General features: G+C 36.0%; 1 protein-coding gene across 1 annotated transcript in view; it reads right to left on the reverse strand.

Annotated features, from left to right (window-relative positions):
* The window catches only part of LOC145684777 (trypsin-1-like), a 72640-nt gene that overhangs the window by 9225 nt on the left and 41277 nt on the right, over positions 1–22138 (reverse strand). The window contains exons 3-4 of the mRNA XM_081757149.1: positions 13634–13796; positions 277–488 (exon numbers count right to left, since the gene is read on the reverse strand). Coding sequence (XP_081613275.1) covers positions 277–488; positions 13634–13796 — 375 coding nt within the window. The remainder of the gene's footprint in view (positions 1–276; positions 489–13633; positions 13797–22138) is intronic.

A 22138-nucleotide genomic window follows, 5' to 3' on the forward strand; every position in this document is an offset into this window, starting at 1 on the left:
GTTACGGTAAGAGATGATACACATAATACAGTTTCCATAACTGTTTAAAATATGTTTCACATATCCTCCATCACAAAACTTAGGTTCTGATACAGAGTTATTAACACTTCTATTGATAAATTATATTTCAGAATTCTAAAGAATTAAGAAGTATTAAGAATATTAAGAAGTTTAACAATAATGGTAATATAACTTCTGCAAACAAGATAAATGTCAACAAATTGTCTTATTTGAATGAATAATATAAATAAGTAGAGAACACTATTCATTACTTACTTTCAGTTTGCTTGGGAAGACATATAGGTGAAATTATGCTGTTGAAAGTAACACGCATGCTGAGCTTTATGAGTGCAATGTCATGGTTTTGAGTTGAGCGGTCGTATTCTTCATGGAACATAGCTTTTTCTATGGATAAAATCACAATTCTTCTATCCGGTTTGCAGCGATTATGCTCTCCAAGTACTACTTTAATATCTTCTAAAGAAATGCTATAATTAAAATTAAGAATTTGTTTAATTAATTTGTTTCAAATAAAATTTCGTGATGTCTATTAAATGAAAAACTAAAACATCTTTTATTATACCAACATCTCAGACTTAGTGAAATTAAGTGAAATTTAGGTCGACGCAGCTCAAAGGAAAATGCAGATGTGGGTTTTCTTGCTTAACCTATCATTGATAGCCAATTTGACTTCGGAAAGCATTCCATTTCAGTGTAGAACAAAAGTCTTAGTTAGAAAAGAAAAAAAGTCAAATAATGGGTCGCTTAGTAGAAAGAAGGGAAGAATTACTTTCTACGGGAAGAATTACTTTCCCGTAGAAAGAAGAACGAATGAAAAATATCACAGAAAAGAGACTGGTGCTCACAGACGTTCATTTGAATTACTTTATATGTGATAAAAGTAGTTACTTCGTTATGCATACTCTCGCTATAGTTCCTAGCCTTGCCAATAGAGTTCGACACACTACGCTGTGATCAGGTATCGCACGTGTATCTGTGAGACAAGTGTGTTCAATCTATTCCAAGGATTGAGAAAGATCTTCATCTTTCGAGGGAATTAGTTAGCTACTAGATTTTTGCTATTATCATCTGTATTCTTTACAGGTGATTCTTTATCTTGATTCTGCTGTTTTTCTCTAATATCGGTTTGTCAGTCCACTCATACCCTGAGCGGGGCACTACACCTTTGTTTTTGTGAAACGCCAGGCTATTTACTAACACCTAGACGGTGACGCAGGCACTTCAGTGTTTTGCGGTACGCCTACTTAATTCAAACTCCTAGTGATCTATATTATCCTCTCCGGCGGCGCTCGCACGCTCTCAAAAACGCACCAAACCTGCTAGCACTTCCCAATCTTCCGATGGCTCTCCACCTAGGGACGCGAGCGCTCTCGCTCCCCCTCCAAACCTTCCTATACAGAGGCTCTCAAGAGTCCTCCTAAGTCTAAACCTACTGCATCTGATTCTTTTTCTTCTGTTGCAAGCACTTCAGTCGACCAACCTATGGATGGTACTAATCCTACGCCTGCACACACTAAAATACTTTTTACACAGATAGACCCGGCTCTACATAATATTAAATCCTTTTATATGAAACTGCTCCGCTACTGTACTCGCCTGGATTTACAGCAGCTCATTAAAACTCAGAATGGTATTATCCTTAAAACTACAAACCCAAATCTCTATCAACATCTGATCTACAAAGTTGGACCAGCCATGTTCGGAACCAATACAAAAATTCAGCTCTTACATCCCCCTGGCTTAAAAACACCACCTCCACCCAAACGCTCTCCTTTACTATCTGTAGTAATTCGTGGGGTTGACCCTAGTATTACTGAACAGGAATTGCTGGAAGAACTCAAAGCCGATAACATCCATCCGAGTCGTGCAATTCGCATTAAGAACGCAGAAGGTCCTACATACATGGTGAGACTGCTTACAGATAACCAAGCGCTTATAGACGATCTTCTTCAAAATGGTGTCTTTATCTATCGTTGTCACCATCGCGTCGAGGCATCTCGCACGCCACCACCTCTCTCACGACATTGCGAAAATTGCTTAACTTATAACTCCCATACGACCACTCAATGCACTCTTCCACCTAAATGTGCACACTGCAAGGGCCCACACAAGATTAAAAACTGCATCCTTCTCCAACAACCTCCGGTATGCAACACCTGTGGTGGCGACCATCCCACCTATTCTTACAAATGCAAAACTAAACCGAAACCGCTGCCAGATAAACCTGAGACAGTCGTGCCACTCCGACTCCACGCTTCTTCCACTCCTGTAAATACTTCAACTGGCACCCAAACTTCCTTACTTCCTCCTCCCACTGTTGATCATATCTTACAGTTTATCACGTTAGTCTTGCAAAATGCCTTCCCGTTTCAACGCGAAGCCATTTTGTCACATGCAACAAAAGCTACCTACGACATCTTTAATATCTATATGGCAGCCACTTATTCTGGCCTCTACTCTCACTTTCATTTCCATTCTGAATCTACTCCTCCTGTTCCAGATGGCGGGGCACAAAAATAAGAAAGTAGTCAGGCTCTTATTTTCTAATATCCGCTCGCTCAAGACTAACCGAGTTTTACTTGAAACATGGCATCCTCACTGAATATAGACTGTCTTGCACTAAACGAAACTTTCTTGAAAACTACTGACAGGTACTACTTTCCACAATATCACCTCTTACGATGTGATCTCCCTAACAATATTGCTCGTGGTGGAGCTGCTCTTGCCATCCGTCAATCTTTACCTCGTCGCCTTGTCATCCCACTATATTCTGAGCAATACTCTGAACACGTTATCAGTACCGTCTATTTTCTTGCACTTGCTTTGACCCTAGCAACCATCCATGTACGATCTACTCAACCTTTGCCATACCGCTTTCTCACTTACTTGGATGTCAACTTTAAAACATACGTCGTTCTTGCGGATCTCAATTATCACTCCCGCACTGCGGCGCAAAAACAGCGTTTCCAGAACTTCCTTCAAACTACCCATAGTTCTTGTATTCCTCTGCCACACCACACTCGGCCTGCGAGTCACACCACCCCTGACGTGGTTATAGTTAGTAACAACCTACTGTCCAAATCTTCTGTGGAGGTACTTAGCTCCGTCGGCAGTGATCATCTCCCGGTACTACTTACTATCACTCCATCTGACGCCCAATCCAGGGAACCACCAACCTCCCCTACAACCTACAATTTCGCCAAAGCCGACTGGGAGAAATATCGAACGTACATCACGGAGAACCTGGCTTCTACTCCCACCGAAGTCACATCTCTAGCTGACATTGACCATGTCTCTACATCTCTTAGTACCCTCATTGCAGGCTCTACGCAATTCCTAAACGTGCATTACACTCGCATCGCCCAAGCCTACCACCTCATGCAGTCACTCTCCTTCATCGGTCTCATGCCTTTCTGACCGAATACAGGCGAACTCACGATCCACACTTTCTCTTACTCCATCGACAGTTCCAACGCATGGTCCAACACTACGTCATAGCCCGGAAACGCCTCGACTGGCGAAATTCTTGCAATAAGTTACGCAATGAAACCAATGCCACTAAATTCTGGCACTCTTTTAAACGACTTACTTACCAACGCCGAGGTTCCCAATACCCTATTCTGGTCGATGGCAACGTTCCTACCACGGATTCCGAAAAAGCGGCCGCCTTTGCTAATTACTTTGAGGATGTCTTCACGCCACATAATGCTCCATTATTTTACCATCCATCTCACTGCCGTATTACCACTTTGGGCAATCCTGAGCGACCGTTATTTACAACTGCACTAGACCATCAACTTGATCAAACTAATCCTTTGACAGCTCCAATTACTAGTGCTGAAATCGTCACTGTACTTCGTCGACGCCGCAATACAGCTCCTGGTGCCGACACTATTACATACAACCAAATTCGACAAGCCGGAGAGGCATTCCACCTTGTTCTCGCACAGTTGTATACCACTATTCTCGCAACTGGCTATTTTCCTCTTCTCTGGAAGCTCGCCAAAATTGTGGTTTTTCTGAAACCGCAAAAAGATCCTACAAATATTGGCTCCTATCGCCCAATTAGTCTCACCAACGTCTTCAGTAAGACCATGGAGCGTATTGTGGTCACACGCCTTCATCCATATTTAGAAACTCATCATCATCTGCCCCTAACGCAAGCCGGCTTCCGCCCATCATTCAGCACCACAGATCAACTGCTTAAGCTCTCGAGCCTCCTGACTAACCACTTCAATAAATGACTACCTTCTGTCCTCATCTCATTTGATATTGAGCGAGCATTCGATACGGTGTGGCATCAAGGCCTTCTTTTTAAACTCCTCCATCTTCTTCCTATCCCGTACGTTCGTCTGCCAATTTCCTGCATCAACGCCCAGCTTTTGTACAAATAAACCAGGCTCAGTCTCACGATTTTGTTCTTCGTGCTGGGGTGCCACAGGGTTCCGTGCTCTCCCCTTTACTCTATATCTTATATGTTGCAGATATGCCACAACCTCGGCCGCCCATCCATGCACTCCAATTTGCTGACGACACAGCCTATCTCGCCTTGTGCTCTTCTGTTGATCGTATCAACACTACCCTCCAACCAGCAATCGATCAGTTGGTCACCTGGTGTCTGAAGTGGAAACTCAAACTCAACCCCACCAAAACCCAAATGGCATTATTCGCCCGTAACCGCAACAAATTTTGTCCGACACGAAATCCTGAGCGTCTACATCTTACGCTTCTCGGTTCACCGTTGACCTTGTCCAACAGTGTGAAATACCTCGGCGTCATTTTTGATAAACATCTTACCTGGAGAGCCCAACTTTCTCAGTTACAAACTAAAATTCGACGCCGAATAAATTTGTTGTGAAGCCTTTGCGGCACCAACTGGGGTCTCAACACCAGGCTCCTTCTCCATACGTATAAGGTCTTTGTCCGCCCAGCTCTTACCCATGGTCATATTGCTTGGTTGTCTGCTCCTCAGCACTTCTACACCAAATTACAAGTCCTGGAACGTCATGCTCTGCGCACCGCTTATTTCTTACCGGTAAATATTCCTACTAGGGAGGTCTATCGGCACACCACCATACCCACGATTTTACATCTATATCGTCTCCGCACTCGCTATATACAAAGCCGTATAGCTGAGGCACATCCAATTCTTGGTGCTCTGCTCGATCAGACTCCTGCGCGACCACGGCATGCCTATCCACCAGTTGATCATCTACTTGCCCTGCATGAACTTGACTAGGCCACGCCAACCTATAACCCACGTCGTCACATCTATCAAAGCCATCTGCATATCTATTGTCCATAATCTCTCCTACTCTGCACTTCTTCTACCGCATCTAAAGATATAATAAAGATCGTACATCAACACAATCAATAGCTTCCTGTATTCCATCTATAAACAGGCGCTTCTAACAATTCTGTTTTTCTCCTGGCCCCGGAGAAGGCGTTACCTTCTGTGGCCCGCCCAGTTTCGATTGGGAATGAAATTGCAGTTTAAAAAAATCGTTATGTTAGTTCCCACATTTTCAGAAGTTATTAAAGCAATTGAAAAAGAAAACAAAAACATTTAATTATCTGCAAAAATGCAACATGTTTAGTAAATTTCAATTTGGTTTTAAACAAATCCACAATAGAAGCCATAGATAATATGACTAGTGATATTTGTTAAGTATGTGATAACAAAAATATTGCATTGTAAATTTTGTATTAACTTTGCAAGGCACTTAATTATGTGGCACAGCAATCTAACAAATAAATTGACTGTTTATGGATTACATGGTAATAGCTTAAACTATATCCAAAACATGCCTTATAAGTTCGTACTAACATTGTCTGCGTAAATAAAATAATAATAATAATAATAATAATAATAATAATAATAATAATAATAATAATAATAATAATAATAATAATAATAATAATAAATTGGAAATTGGTCTAACAAAACATGGTGTACCAGAAGAATCTGTCTATGGGCCTCTACTTTTCATTATAATGATAAACGGTTTTCTATTAAATATCATATCCAAATCAATTCCATGTGCTGATAACGAAACGTTTCCAAACGTTTGTAAAATTATAGATCTTAATAATCTAAAACCAGAAACATTGTTACGCATAAACTACATATTATTATTGTTGCCCTATTACTCTAATACTTGTATATGAATCACTGCTACATATAAAATGATTTAGAATTATTTGTTTCATTAAATCAAAAAATAAAACTGATCAATTAATATTTAGCAATTATCATCGAAAATTCATAAATGATGAAAATGATCTAGGACACCATATTCTTTATGATGTGTACGAGATATCGCTCTTCAAAAAGTTTAAGATCGACGTACTTCGCATTTCTCAAAGTATTATTGAACGTGACTAAATAGTCTGAGGAAGTAGTACTCAAGTAAATGATGTACTATTACTATATTTAAAAGAAAGAAAAAGAAAACAAGAGCTGTTAGAATAATTTGTGGAGTATCTTACAACTGCAAACCATTATTTAGTAAATTAAGAATCATAACTGTTATTAAAATGTTTATCTATAGCTGTCGATTCATACAAAACAAAAAGCATCTACTATGCTTTCTGGACAAGACATATAGTATTAGATGTAAAAATATACTGTTATACAATTTACCAGGTTATCCCAAAGTAAAGATAATTACCTCATTATAGGTACAAAATTTATGAACGTTACCAACGTATTATATGTCCAACAATAAATTTAAAATTCAGTTGCATAATTGGCTGGCTTTTAATGAGTTTGTTGAACATAAAACGTTTTTCTACAACCGATATCTGAAATATGCACTACATATGAATTTTTGTACACATGAATAAAATAAACATGTCGTATTATAAAAAGCAATCAACTATATAAATGTAAATATACATATGATGTTATTTGTTGCTTTAGGTAGGCTCAACGACAATAAAGATATTTTATTTTGTTTAGTACTGTTATTCGGCCCAAAATCTTTTGTCGTCAGGAATTATGTCGAGGAATTTGAAGCTTAAAACACATAAAACTATAATCATGCCAGTTGTTCTGTATGGTTGCAAAACATGGTCGCTTACTCTGAGAGAAGAGCGTAGGCTGAAAGTATTCGAGAACAAGATCCTAAGACGAATATTCGCACCCAGGAGGAACGGGAATGGTGGAAACTTCATAACGAGGAACTATATAATTTGTCATTCACGAAATATTGTTAGGATCATCAAATCTAGGAGGCTTAGGTGGGCAGATCATGTAGCCAGAATGGAAGAAAGTAGGAATGCTATCAAAGTTTTAACTGGAAATCCAATCGGAAAACGACCGTTAGGAAGACATAGACGCAGTTGGGAGGATAATATTAACAATGATCTCGCAGAAATAAGAATATAAAGTAGAAGATGGATCCAGTTGGCTACGGATAGAAGTCAATGGAGAAGTTTTGTGAACGCGACATTGAATCTCCGGGTTCCCAAAGATATTCTAATTTTTCAGGGCTACCTTGTTATTTTCCTTTTAACCCTTTCAGGATTTTTGGTAACTTTCGTTACCATGACGTAGTATCGTCTATGATCACTTATTTAGGTTCTATAACAGGTATTAAGCAGGTGTTTTTTATTAGTCAAGTCAAGAATGTACCAAAGAACACTCCAGATGCGTTTTGGAACCGGATGGTCATCTTGGCGGCGCCAAGTGGGGGGGAGGGGTGTAACTTTTTTGTGTCTTCTTAAGGCAAATTAAAAAAAAAAATCACGCCTTCAGTTTTCATGATATCAGATTGGAACTTTGCATATTAATTGTGTGTTCCATCGGGTATTTCTCAAATTTTTCTCAGATCCCTACGTGCAGTGATGAAAATTTTCCGGAAAATTTTCCGATTCATAAAAACATACTCCACATATTCCTACATCGTTGTTTAGTCGAGATGTGAGGTGGAAAATTTTCTTCTATATTTTTCCGGAAAATTTTCCGATTCATAAAAACATACTCCACATATTCCTACATCGTTGTTTAGTCGAGATGTGAGGTGGAAAATTTTCTTCTATATTTTTCCGGAAAATTTTCCGTTCTTAACAAATATAAGTGAATAAGTAACAATTCGTCAGTATTCATAAAATTGATTGAATTCATATATAGAAATGTAAAAAGGTGACTGATCGTTTAAAGAAACTGAAAATTTTCATGGCTTAGACAATTTTCAGTACTATGTAGGAACAGGTGGAACAATTTTTCATGAATCGAAAAATTGTCTGTCCCGTACAGTGATGAAAATTTTCCGGAAAATTTTCCGATTCATAAAAATATACTCCACTTATTCCTACATCGTTTTTAGGCGTGATGTGAGGTGGAAAATTTTCTTGTATATTTTCCGGAAAATTTTCCGTTCTTAACAAATATCAGTGATTAAGTAACAATTCGTCAGTATTCATAAAATTGATTGAATTCGTATATAGAAATGTCAAAAAGTGAAAGATAGTTTAAAGAATCTGAAAATTTTCATGGCTTAGACAATTTTCAGTACTATTTAGGAACAAGTGGAACAATTTTTCATGAATCGAATGAATAAGTGGAGCATGTTTTTATGAACCGGAAAATATTCATGACTTTTAATAAATTAAAATTTTAAATAATAGAATGGGATATTTGTACTCTACGAACTCGAGGTATGTTCTCAGCACTTTGCATACACACACACACACACACACACACACAGAGAGAGAGAGAGAGAGAGAGAGAGAGAGTAGTTGAATTGAGTTTAACGTCCCTTCAAATAGCGAGACTATATAAAACGGTACCAACTGATTAACGTGGAATCCGAACTACATGAGCTCCCGCTGGGAATCGAAGCCAGGTTTTCCATGCCAAAGGCGCGTATGCTAACTGCTTAGCAACGAAGGAGCTCGCAGAGCAAGAGAGAGAGAGAAACACTGTAAAATTTTATTTCCCAACTTGAAATAGAAAATTTTCCGGTTCCCGAAAGGTAATTGGAAAATTATAATTTGTTGCTAACTAACTTTCCTCTACTGAAATTCAATTTTGTAGCTCTATGTGCAGTTAAATATAGTAGATAATTTTCCACCTAACATCACTATATATAATGTCCAAAATTGTCAGGCCTATGAAAAGTGTTTTCCACTTGTTTCTACATAGTGATGAAAATTTTCCAATCTATGAAAATTCCTCTCACTTGTTTCTACAGAGCAATAAAACATTCAGATTCACAAAAAAGTTGTTTTACCTCTTGCTTCAAAATGATGAACATTTTCCGAATCATAAAAAGTTCTTCAATTTTTCCATATAAGGCAGAAAATATTTCGATTCATGAAAAATTGTTTAACTTGTTCCTACATAGTACTGAAAATTGTTTGAGCAATGAAAATTTTCAGATTCTTTAAACGATCTTTCACTTTTTAACATTTCTATATATTAATTCAATCAATTTCATGATTCCTGAAGAATTGTTACTTGAATACTGAAATTTTTTTAGAACGGAAAATTTTCCGGAAAAATATAGCGGAAAATTTTCCACCTCACATCACTACCTACGTGAAACCTGGATCGGGCACGAGGGGAGCAAGTGTTTCCACAAGGGGAGGTGGTGACTTTTTCAGAAAAATTTCCCGTTTTTTGAGATTTTTCCGGTTTAGGCATACGATATGGACATGAGAGTGGTGCCGTTGAAAAGGGCTTATTATAATAAAGAAAATAACGTTTGAATCATGATTCTAGTCTAAATAGTAATGACGCAGTACATTTTCATAATATGAATATATGTGTATGTATATTTAGAGGGAGCCTAAATTCAGACTTTCAACATTTTTTTCCGCCCCTTGTTTTCAAGATAAAAGATTGAAATTTTGTACAAGTATTATGCACATAACAACGTATTTTTAGAAAAGAAAACTCAGATTCCTACGTCAAACCAGACCCGGGCCAGAGGGTCACAATAATGTCAAAAAACTTTTTTTCAAAAAATTTCGTTATTTTTTTTTTTTTTTTCGATTTTCCCATTTCTAGGGTATAACATGGACAAGTGAGTGGTACCGTTGGAAATTATGATCTATCCTTAAAAAAAAAAAAAAAAAAAAAAAAAAAAAAAAAAAAAAAAAGAGCCATGGTCCTACGACAAATAGTAAGGAAGCAGAGCTGTTTCAATGAAAGTTTAAAATTTACCTCAAAAAGTGGAAATCCTAAAAGGGTTAATGAAATTAAATCATGAATTAAGAATATTTTGCTTAGCTGTTTGGGAAAAATGCTTAGTTTTAGTAAAAAATTATTTTCATTTAAATATTAACATTTTTTTAATAATGAATGTAAACATTGCTTTCAATAGCAAGCATGCTAACTATAATAAAGAGTCAAAATGTTGATTTAGTCTGTATTTTATTCCAATATTTATATATTAATGCATTCTTACATTACTAGTTATGCACTAAAATATTATTTCTCGACTTTCTTCTGTCTTCTGTATAGTCTTCGATATAAGTTTCATGAATATTTATTTATGCCTCTCAAGTATCAAATTTTCGGTATATTTTTAAACGTTCACTTAGCATAGAACTTAACTGTCATCTTCCAGCTGATAATAATTATAGCTTGTGTCATTAGTTTATAAATAATCTTAATAATCCATAAACGTTAATGAAGATTCTAAAACTTGAAGAAATGAGGATCGCTAGTTACTTTCTTTATCAAACTGAGTACACAAAATTTAGAGTATGGCATACATAGGACGAGAAAGTTAGGAACAACGCCCAATAGGAGGGTCGACGTGCCATTCACACATCACCCAACTAAAAGCCATTTTTCCACTTTAGCCTTCCTTTTACGCTGTGAAGTAAGATTTAAACTTACTTTCATATGTTGAATGAAGGTTGCAAAGGAAGTGCAATATAATAAACCTTAGATATTAATTTATATAAGTTGTGAGAGTCGGTGTTTCTTATTTCTTTAGTTATGTATTAGTAGTAATGATGCCCGCTCTTCGCACCGAACGATTAAGGTTTACTTAATATAAAACCGGAAATTTGAAGATTGTAGAAAAAAAAAAAAAAATTGAAAGCATTAGAATACATTTTCCCTTACTTTTAATGAAATACTTATATACTGAATTGTATACTCTCAGTTTAAGCGAGTACTCACAAGAGGCACTTCCTAATAAAGGAACTAAAATTAGAATATTATAGTAATTGACTCCATTTTCCCTTTACGAACAGAATGTTTCAAAACCTTCTAAAATTTCTAATCCTCCTTTAGGAATGTAATTTTCAAAACGCTGAAACACGTATTCTCTTGATTTTTAATTAAGAATTTAAATACAAAATAATTTCATATCCCAAATCTTGGAGATTCGTGTAACGTTAATTTTGGAAAAGGTTAGAACTCTTTTTGACTCTCTTATGATACGTACTTCAAAAAATCCTTTCTTATTCCTTGCTTTTGTGACAAAGGCAGAATTCAGTTCAAATTCACGTTTCTTGCTATAGTAGTACGGTCTGTACGTTGGTGAGTGAGTGAGTCTTTTCTATGACAGTATAGATTAATTTCCATCAGAGAGAGAGAAAAAATGGAAAATAACGTACCTAGGTAATCACGAAAGTGATATATGACTTCCAAATAGCACCATTATATTCCTATGAAAATTTTGTTTTGTTGGTCGATGGTTCATACCGAATGATAGTTGATATAAACTATGAAGTTCTTCTCAGTATGTAACAGCAACACAAGAAGTACCCCGAAATCGTAGAAGAAACAGTGCACAATTTGATTTGTAATATCAAAAGAATTAGGCATTGTAAAGGTGTTTCCAAGACGACTGCCAAACAATTATATGGTAATTGATCAAAAGAAAATTCTGTTTAATCAAAAATAAAACTTCTTTACTTTATTTTGAATAAACTTAACCCTTTCGAGACCATTATATACGTGTTTCAAAACAACACCGACAACGTTTGGGAGGTGATTCCTGACACCAAGGTAAGCCAAAAAGTATAGACCAATCTGGGTGCACAAATCTGTCATGTTGGAATTAGAGGCTGCCGAAAAGATGAAAAAATGAACTTTAAAGGTCCATAGCTTCCAAAAATACTCGTACACGTTTCGGAATACTGCGGTACTAACGAAACAATTTTTATACAGGGATTTTGGCTACGGGCATATAATTTGAAGCACTCACCAACTACCTCTATAAAAACTATTGCTGAAATACCGCAGGATTCTGAAATATGTATTTTTGGACAGCGTACATATTAGTTCCTAAGTGAAGTCTTGACTCGACTACAGTAGCTCCCATGGTGCGGGAGCTATGGACCTTTAAAGTTCGTTTTCTCATGTTTTTGGCAGTCTACAACTCGGAAATTTGTCTTATCTTTGTGCCAGGAATCACCTCCCGAACGTTATCGGTGTTGTTTTGAAACACCCTGTGTATATATACAGAAGTCATTGTGTTGAGTTTATTTGTAGACTTATCTAATATATATTGCAGGAATAGCATTTATATCTCTCTCTCAGTTTGTCTTTCAAGTGATGTACACAGCAAAGAATTTAGAAACGTTCTTGTCTCTAAAAGAAAGAAGTAGCATTGAAGGTAGCCACATATATCAATTTTACATATTCAAAGAAACTTCTATTATATATGAATTTTGATTTATTCAGGTAACAGAAAGTTTCTAGTATTCCCTCCTCTACTTAAATTGTCATTTAAAGGTTATAAAAATTATCCAAAAATCACATTACTATGTTCTAGTGGAATTTCGATCTCGTTGATGATATAGAATTGTGATGCAATTAAGAAACTACTTGAATTAAAAAAGTAACAAACTTTTGTTCAGAAATCCAGAAACGATACAATGGAAGTCAGTGAAGTAACTATGTTTCATCTAAATAAGAGTCATACAACCCAATAAAGTTCCCAGGTCGGACAAAGCTCTTCATTAATTCTAACAGTAAGGGGAATTATAACGCAAATGCCTCGTCTATGTATAATATAAATTGCAAGCATATAAATGGCAAGAATAAGAGGGAAACTCGGATCCCTTCTTGCATCTTGACTCCATATCTGTGAAGTCTTCTGAAAATATCCCATCAACAATGTAAAGGATTCTTACTTGTAAGCAATCGTCAAGTTCTTCACTAGAACGATTAATCTAGCGAAATAATCCATGGCATGATTTACTAGTAATTTTAAGGTGGTAAAATACCTTTAATGTATGGTATGATGTAATAAAAGGATTCTGGAGCACTCATTGAAAGTAAAATCTCAGACTGAGCAGTCAAATTATAGAAATTTTTATTATTCACTATGACCATTTCATGACAAGTATTCGTATTGCAAGCAATGAAAAAATGGAGATAACAGAAACGTTTAAAACCCAAGGCAGCACAGCTCTTACACGTGACTGTTTATTAGGAATGAAATAAGAAGTTATACGTATTTGAGAGAAAGAAAGGGGGTTATATAATCCAAAATTCTGCAAATGCCTAGTAAAGTTTTATTTAACTAAGAACTTCGCTGAAATAACTAAAAAATAAGCATCTCTATTCAGGTTCAGAACAGAATTTAACTTTATAATATGCCGCTAGACTATAGTTCACATCTTATACGTGTATACATACCCTTTGAGGCAGTGAGCAGCCGTGAGAACATAAAAGTCATTGATCAACGATCCTCCACATTTAACCCTTCGCTCCAACATAAGAAGTGCCATCCATGGAAATTCATGCGGAGCTGTTTCTCTTCCTCCTATTATTCTTGATGCTCGATTTGAGATTCCACACACTGGAAAGTTTAATTTTTCTTTTAAGTAACACTTTTCGGAAGCAAGAATTGAATCAAAATCAGCAGAGAGTTAAATATCCTCAAGTCAGCCTAATGTGTATTATTGATTCAGTGCAGTTAGACAAAAATAGGGTCGAACGCAGACATTTATAATAACAAGCTGAAATTTTCAGGACTAATTTTTCACATCCTCTAATAACATACTGGAAGTTCTCAAAATTTCCGTCTGGAGACAAATTTGTGACTCAGAAAACAGATAACTATGTTTGAATGTTGTGAAGTTTAAGATAAGACGTATAAGATTGAACAGTCAATGTCTCAATACAAACTACAAAGAAATTTTAGAATTTAGGATTTAGATTTCTGGGCTTTCGGCATCTATGGCCATTTAACCTGTCAGATATGAGGGATGACGTTCCTCGGCGAGCACACTATCTGGGGAAAGGGAAGTAAGGAAGCGGCCTGGGACCTATAAGTTAGGTGCTACCCCGGCATTTGTCTGGTATCATTGAGGAAAACTTCATTCAGGATGGCTGCCTGAAAAAGCTTCTCAAACTTTCTCGATCGAGTGCCCCCAATCGAGAATCGACCGACTGCCTCCAATCGAGAACGACCCTTGACTGCTCAAACTACAAAGAAAGAAAAAAAAATAGTTTCAGATCAAAATTCAGAATTCGAGGCAAGTGGTACCAAGCCACGAATATACTCAACTAATATATAAAAAAAAAAAAAAAAAACGAAATTTAAATGTTTCAATGTTTTTTTTTCTTTCTTTTTATAATGATTCATGAGGTTAGTGATGAGATATTATTTTTCATACTTTTTAATACACGAACAAAAATTTTCAAACAAAATATAATAAATTACTATTCCATAATTAGCAGTTTCCGTGAATAACTGGTTCAAAGAAAATCTGCTAATTAGCATTTTGATTGAAAATTGGTTAGTTTATTGGTATTTAGCATTCCTTTTCAAGAACGAGGCTATGAGACATAGACCTGCAGTTTAAGGTGGTGTCCGAACCATCATAAAGATTTCAAATTTCAAGGTTTTCCTATTGGGAATATTTTGTCTGGGAGATATCATGTGCTTTCAGGTTCTGGAAACATTAGAGCAAACTCTTAGTTAAGTTTATCTCACTTTTGTCTATGTTTATACTTTAAACTATATTTCAGTGAACGAATCATACCGCAAATATCGCTGAAACTAAGTTTTCCGTTTTTCTTAATATTCATTTATATAAGGCAGACGCAATTACATCATCAATATGTTAATTATAAACTAAACTTTGAAAGATGGTACATTAGAAACCACTAAAATAAAATAATTAAGGAACAGACAGACCCACGTGAAAGCTGAGGTTAATATGGCTTACAAGAAATTCACCAAGCTAATGAAAAAATTTCTTCTATTTGTAGTCACTGGTAGTAATTTTTAGATATGTTTACTACAGATATTTGCCAAAGTTAAGAGAAAAGAACATAACAACAGTCACAATAATAATAATAATAATAATAATAATAATAATAATAATAATAATAATAATAATAATAATAATAATAATAATAATAATAATAATAATAATAATAATAATAATAATGCAGTGTTTATGACAATATCAATGTCTACCAAAGGGTGAGGCTAAAACTTCATTAGCTCAAAATCCATTCTCACTTTGAAATATATAACAACAATTGATCAAAGGTTTAAGTGGTGATCAAACAATTGCTATTTTCTTTATCTAATCTTGAAAATATAGCCTGTGTAGGGTGGTCGTAAGGTATCACATACGGAATGTTCCTGTTTCTATACTGTAATTGAAACATTTTACTAAAGACTACACAAATCATGTCATTGTTAAATCTGCATTATATCTTTCTACCTATCGATATAAACTTAATTTTTATTGCCTTTGTTCCTAATTAAGATACTTAAATTGTTTTACATAGACAAAAATGTTTTTGTGTAGCACTGTACACAGTAAATGACAAGACATAAAACTATACCGTTTTAAAAAAATAGTTCAAATATACTACGAAATTATGCATAAAATGACCATATTTGCATAGTACCTACGTCATGACAAATCTCAAAGTATCGCCAGATCCTCATAATATTATATTTTCTGTTATAATAGTTGCAGATATAGATGTGGCGGTCATGAATACCAAACCAACTGAGAAAAACTTAATATAAATACGTGTAGAACAATTACTGAATATTAAGTGTATTGTATTATTCGATATTTCTTTAAAACATTTCATTGTTTACCTAGATTATCATCGCCCGAATTCAAAATTGAATTTATATTTCAATGTAGCAGAAATAAAATGTGAATATCGTTAATGTTACACTCTGTGTTTAACAAATGCTTGGACAATCCTGAAACTGCAGGTTTTCCTTCTTTCGTGTTCTGCATGTGCTGTTTGATTCTTTCAACAATGTTTATCTTCGTCCTATCAACATAATCATTATAGTGCTCACACTTAGTTTTTTAATTATAAACTCCTAAATCAGCATAGCTATCTAATCTACAGGGTTAGAAGCAGTTCATGTAACCAGTAACATTCTTTTATCAATATTGATGGACATTTAAAGTTGAATTTAAACCTATGATATTGACAATCTTCTCTGACCTTTAGGAGAGGACAGCGATTGAAAAGATAAATCCATTTCTCTCCTGAATCCTGTAATTATTATTCATATGGTAATTTGAAAAATCGTTGTTCCATCTCTTGCCATTGTGTTTCTAAATCAAAGATTTTTTTTTCTGTGTGTGTGTATGTGTGTATGTATGTTCCAAAGCAAAAATTTAATCCACTTGACTTTTCAAGTTTTGAGAAGATGCTAAACTGTGTAATCTAAAATGGAGATTGATAAACACATTTTATTTTATTAGGTTCGAATGTGCGGATCTTTGATGAATATACATTTAAATCACTGGCCGTAGACCTATAATTTTTTAAATACATTTCTTGTTGTACCTTTACAACTTGTTAAAAAAGTTAGTAAAATTATCCACCTCGTGTTCTAAAAGTAATATTATAAATGGATTAATATCATTTATACAATTTATGCAAAAGAAATTGTAACTGTTGCTTTTTTTATTTTATTTATTTATTTATTTTTTAAAATCTGCAAACAAATCTCAATCTGCATATCTATAATATTTTACCTACTTTGACTGTTTTCTCTTGAAGATTAGGAACTCGTAGTATTTCTTGACTACGCTTGGAAAGAGGGGTGATAATGGATTTTTTCATACGTCAGAAGTCAATGTCATGCTTCAGACATGCTATGATATTTCAATTTTTCCTATCTTTCTGAACACAAGTCATGACAGACACAACCCCCGGAAAGCCCTTTTAAGGCCCTAAATATAAATTTCTACCAACCTATCTTCCCAACTTCGATATGGTCTCTTTTAATTAAATGGTACTTTCATTTAACAAATGAAGTTGTTTAAGATTTAATTAATCAAATATTTGGACAATTAGATTATTAGATGTCCAGGTTATCGAAAGGTGGATTTTTAATATATCCGTGTCCAGAAGTTAAGACAAACAATGAATAAGTAACACATGCACAAAGACTTGTGACGTATCTGCGAAATCAAACATGTGGGAGTGATACCCAGGAACTATCCTGAAGGTTATATGACACAGAAATATAGACAATGGCGATCGTAAGTCGCCTACATTGTGCAGCTTCATCATGTCAACTGCACATGGGTTCCGTTTAGGATCACCAGAAATGTTTAATATTGATCACTCCGAACGGCTATACAGGTTGCATCCTACTCTTGCACAAACATCCGTCGGAGGCCACCCAGACATTTAGCTACGAGATTTTGGGTTGCAGTCGGCCGTCCAAGGGTGTCCCAGACATATTCAATCGGATTAAGAACCGGGGAGCATCATGCCCATTTTGCATGCGTGATATCCTTGTGTTCTAGGCATTCCTTCACCACTTCCACCCTGGTTGGCGCACATTATCGTCAACAAGATAAAATGTAGAAACATATACATCATGGAAGAATCTTATGTATTGTTACAGGATAACGTCCCGGTAGGTCGAATGCGCTACAGCACACTGCAACAATAAGTGTAGGGGTGTCCGAACACCAACATAATGCATCCCTAGACCATAACTCCGGCACTGCTAACGATATCGTTTCACCCTGTCTCTGGTTTACTCTACACACTGCCAATTTTGTGAAAATAAATCATTATGGCGGTACCAAGGCTATGGTCTGAGGTAGCAACATGTTAGGGGAACATTCCTTCATATGCTTAACGGGAACCAGGGATATATTATGGTACTGTTAGTTTCGTGAAACGATATTGTTCTGACAGTGTTAGGATTATAGTCTGGGATGGCATAATGTTAGGGTATGGATACCCCTATATGTTTTCTCGTAGGCTAATATGTTTAGATATGATCTATCAGAACGTTATTGTGAAACAATATATACGACTATTTCGTGGTGCGTATTGCCCATGATTTATTCTGACCGACGATAATGTCCATCAACGCAGGGCGCAAGTGAAAAGAAATACCTAGAACACAATGGGGTCGTGGTGGTTCAGTGGTAGAGCGTTCACCTCTTGTGCTTGGGGTCCCGGGTTCGATTCCAGCTCCCGCCAAGTGAACTTGGTGGTGGACAAACCGTGGCGTGGGTTTCCTCGGGTTCTCCCGTTTCCTCCCACTTCCTTCATTCCACCATTTCATTCATGACTCATCATCATCGTCTCCTTTAGCCTAACCGGCATAACCGTGGGACGTAAAACTCAACTATTTAATGTCATTTCACCTAGAACACAAGTGGTTAGATTAGTCGGTGAACTGAAGTCAGAAGCTTGCAGCGTGCAAAGCTGTGACCAGCCAATTAAAGGCCTGTCCCTAACTGAAAAAATGCAATGAAATCTTTGAGTTTTACATCCCACGGTTATGCCGGTTAGGCTAAAGGAGACAGTGATTATGAGAAATGAATGAAATGGTAGAATGAAGAAAGTGGGAGGAAACGGGAGAACCCCGAGAAAACCCACAAGCACGGTGTTTGTCCACCACAAAGTCCACACGGCGCGAGCTGGGATCTAACCAGGAACCCTAAGCACCGGAGGTGAACGCTCTACTACTGAGCCACCACGCTCCCTGTCCCTAACTGAGTTTGGCCACTAAATATAATGAACTTCATTCTTTACACGATGTGCTGTTTGCCCACCAAATTTGGTTCATATCCGGCCATTAGATGCCGACAAATAAAATACTACATACCGAGAAATAAAGTCGAGCCGAGTCGAGATTTTTCTGGGTATCTCTCCCCCACACTTTCGATTCCGCGGGTAGACATTGGTCTCAAGTCTTCATTCATGTGTCATTTACTCATGGTGTCTCTTAACTTCTGAACACGAGTGTATTAAACTTCATCTTTGGATTATCTAGTCATCTAATAATCTAATCATCCAATTATTTGCGTAATTCAATTTTAAACAACTTCAGTTTTTGATGATTTGTCAAATTAACGTGATATTTAATTAGAAAGAACCATATTGAAGTCAAGAAGATAATTTGATAGAAAACCGTATTTAGGACTTTAGTAAGAGTTTTTTGGAAGCTTGTGTCTAATATGCCCTGTATACAGAAAGATGGGAAGGATCGAAATATGGCACATTTAAGTAATTTAACAGAAGCTGCTTTTCCATAACAAAAATGCAGTGTCCCTTAACTAGAGAACATTACATCTATGTGTGCAGACCAAACATTGTAAACTTAGTATTTCATCAGTGAAGAGCCTGAAATATGAAAATTGTGCTTACCCTGGTTTTCAGCACTTGAGACAAAATTCATTCTAAAATTGCTTTGCATCATAAAGCCATCAATCTCGTAATCTTCTAATTTTCTAATCTAATATAAATAAAATAAAGAGTTTGTTTGTATGTTTGTCTGTCTATCTGTCTGTGTGCAGCCTGGGTACCAGACGAGTGCACCGAGAATTATCAAATTTTGGTCAGGGGTTTCTTGGCCCAGTCCCCAGATCAAGACGAAGCGTTTTTTTTTTTTCATATTTCGAACCAGGGGGTCTCAGGGGGACGTTTACCGGAACCGGCTTGGGAACCAGACAAATTGATGAGAGTTACCAAATTTTAGTCACGAATACCTTGTTCCCGGCTCCAGACCAGAGTTAAACGTTTTTGTCAAAATTCGAATCAGAGGGGTCTCAAGGGGGACGTTTACCGAGACATGTAAAAGTACTAGAAAATGACCGATATTCGTGTTGAATTCATAGTTTTCGCGGTCGCTGAAATCAATGGTGGAAACTCCGATCGCATTAACTTCCAAATTCACGCTATTCGGCTCCGGGCCGGGGGTCACGCGGGGAAAGGGGGGGGAGATACCGAGACATATAAAAGTAATCCAAAATAACCGATATTAGTGTCAAATCCAAGTGTTTTCGCGGTAGCTGAAATCAATGGTGACATTCCCATTAGCGATGACTTGCAAATTCAGTTACAATTGTATGCGGGCCGGGAGTCAGCGAAGAAGGAAGGAGGGGGGGGGGGGGATTGGATAAAAAATTGCCCAAAATGACCGATATTAGTATCAAATCCATAGTTTTCGCGGTCGCTGAGATCAATGGTGATACTCCCACAGGCGTTGACTTCCAAATACAGCCCCCGTGCGAAGCATGGGTATATTCAACTAGTAAGTAATATATACAATTTTAAAGCTTATAAATTAACAGATTGAAACTGTTGTTTTCCCACAAATTACAAAATAAATAAATAAATAAATAAAAATATCTCAAATATATCCATTGCAACCACAGTCACTGAAGCATTATTAAAAGGTAAAGTAAATACAGTTTTAGAAGACATCTAAAAGTTTTGATTCTGTTGTTCACAGGATCTAGTATTCGTACATCCACTGCTATGCATTTACATTTGAAATAGGTGCTACCATGGAACAAAACAAAACAACACAAAAAAATCTAAAGTATTAATAGGAAAGTAGTAAATGAGACAAGGAATCTCAAACACAGACACACTTATATATATATGCATTGTAGTATGAAATTCTGGACAGCACAACTGAATAAACTGAATGGAAATTCTCTTACTTTTAATTATGGTTTCTAAAAATACTTTGTACTGATTAGCTTTCGACTCTCCAGTAGAGTCTTGGTCACGGAAGGTAAAAACAAGAGGAAAAATATAAAAAACATCGATAAAAATAAAAAGAAATGGATTCACCGACGAACAGAAGTGCGAAGAACATTTTGTTTAGGTTATCAGTAACGCCACCAATGGTAGTGCAGCACATTGTGGAATGGCAGGCTCAGTTACTGCATTCTTTTTGTTCACGTAGGAAAGATTGCTAGCTCATGCTGTTGCTTTTCTTTTGATGTCAATGTTGTGTGTACTTTTTAAGTACTGTCTGTCATTCCTTGCTTGATTAACTCTTATCTATATTCAGCTTTGGATTTATTGTAAGAAATAAAGAAATTTTCAAATATAAGTCTTTCTATTTCATTCTTGGCTCCAAATAAGATTTTTGAATCAGCAATATTGTGTTGTGTTTCTCTTAAATGTCCCGAAAGGCTTGAAATCGGATATTCTGCTTTAGCATCTCTGAGTTGTTCCTTGATCCATACTTCTAAATTTCTTCTTCTCAAGTCTAAATTACCCTGCATACAACTTGTCTTATCTCGTAGACTCCTGATTTTTTATTGGAGTCGGTGTAATATTTCTTAAATCGTATAATATTCTTTTCTAAAATTTTGGGAATTCCAATGGAATGTGAAAGCCATACTGAGTAAGAATCTTATTTAATGCAGTTGTCAATTTGGAAAATATCGGTAGTTCAACAAAATTTTTTTCGGTGGTCTCGGTTCCAGGTCTGTCGGAACGAGTATTCCTTTTAACCTAATTATACCATCTTAATATATATATATATATATGTGTGTGTGTGTGTGTGTATGTGTATGTGTGTGTGTATATATTCGTTTTGGTCACTGATGAGTGTTATATTGTATATATTGTGTACCTGCAATGGGGTTATGGTAACAAACTTGTTGTTAATGTTTAGGCTCAAGTTTTATGTTCCACAGTAAAATTCAAATTACTGCGAATCTTATTTAGTTTGCTCATTAAGAAATGTATCAAGTAGTTATGGAAAAAATTAACGTACGAAATAGAAAATGAATCTATAAATCGGGTAGAAATAACACTGATAACAAACTTGGATGAAGGACAACATATAAAACATTTGAAGAGGAATAATGCATCGAGGTCCGATGGAAGATAGATAAAAGAAAGAAGAAATATAAGATATTCAAACAT

This window comes from Thermobia domestica, chromosome 5 (genome assembly GCF_964235325.1).
Source record: "Thermobia domestica chromosome 5, izTheDome1.hap1.1, whole genome shotgun sequence".
Classification (NCBI taxonomy): Eukaryota; Metazoa; Arthropoda; class Insecta; order Zygentoma; family Lepismatidae; genus Thermobia; species Thermobia domestica.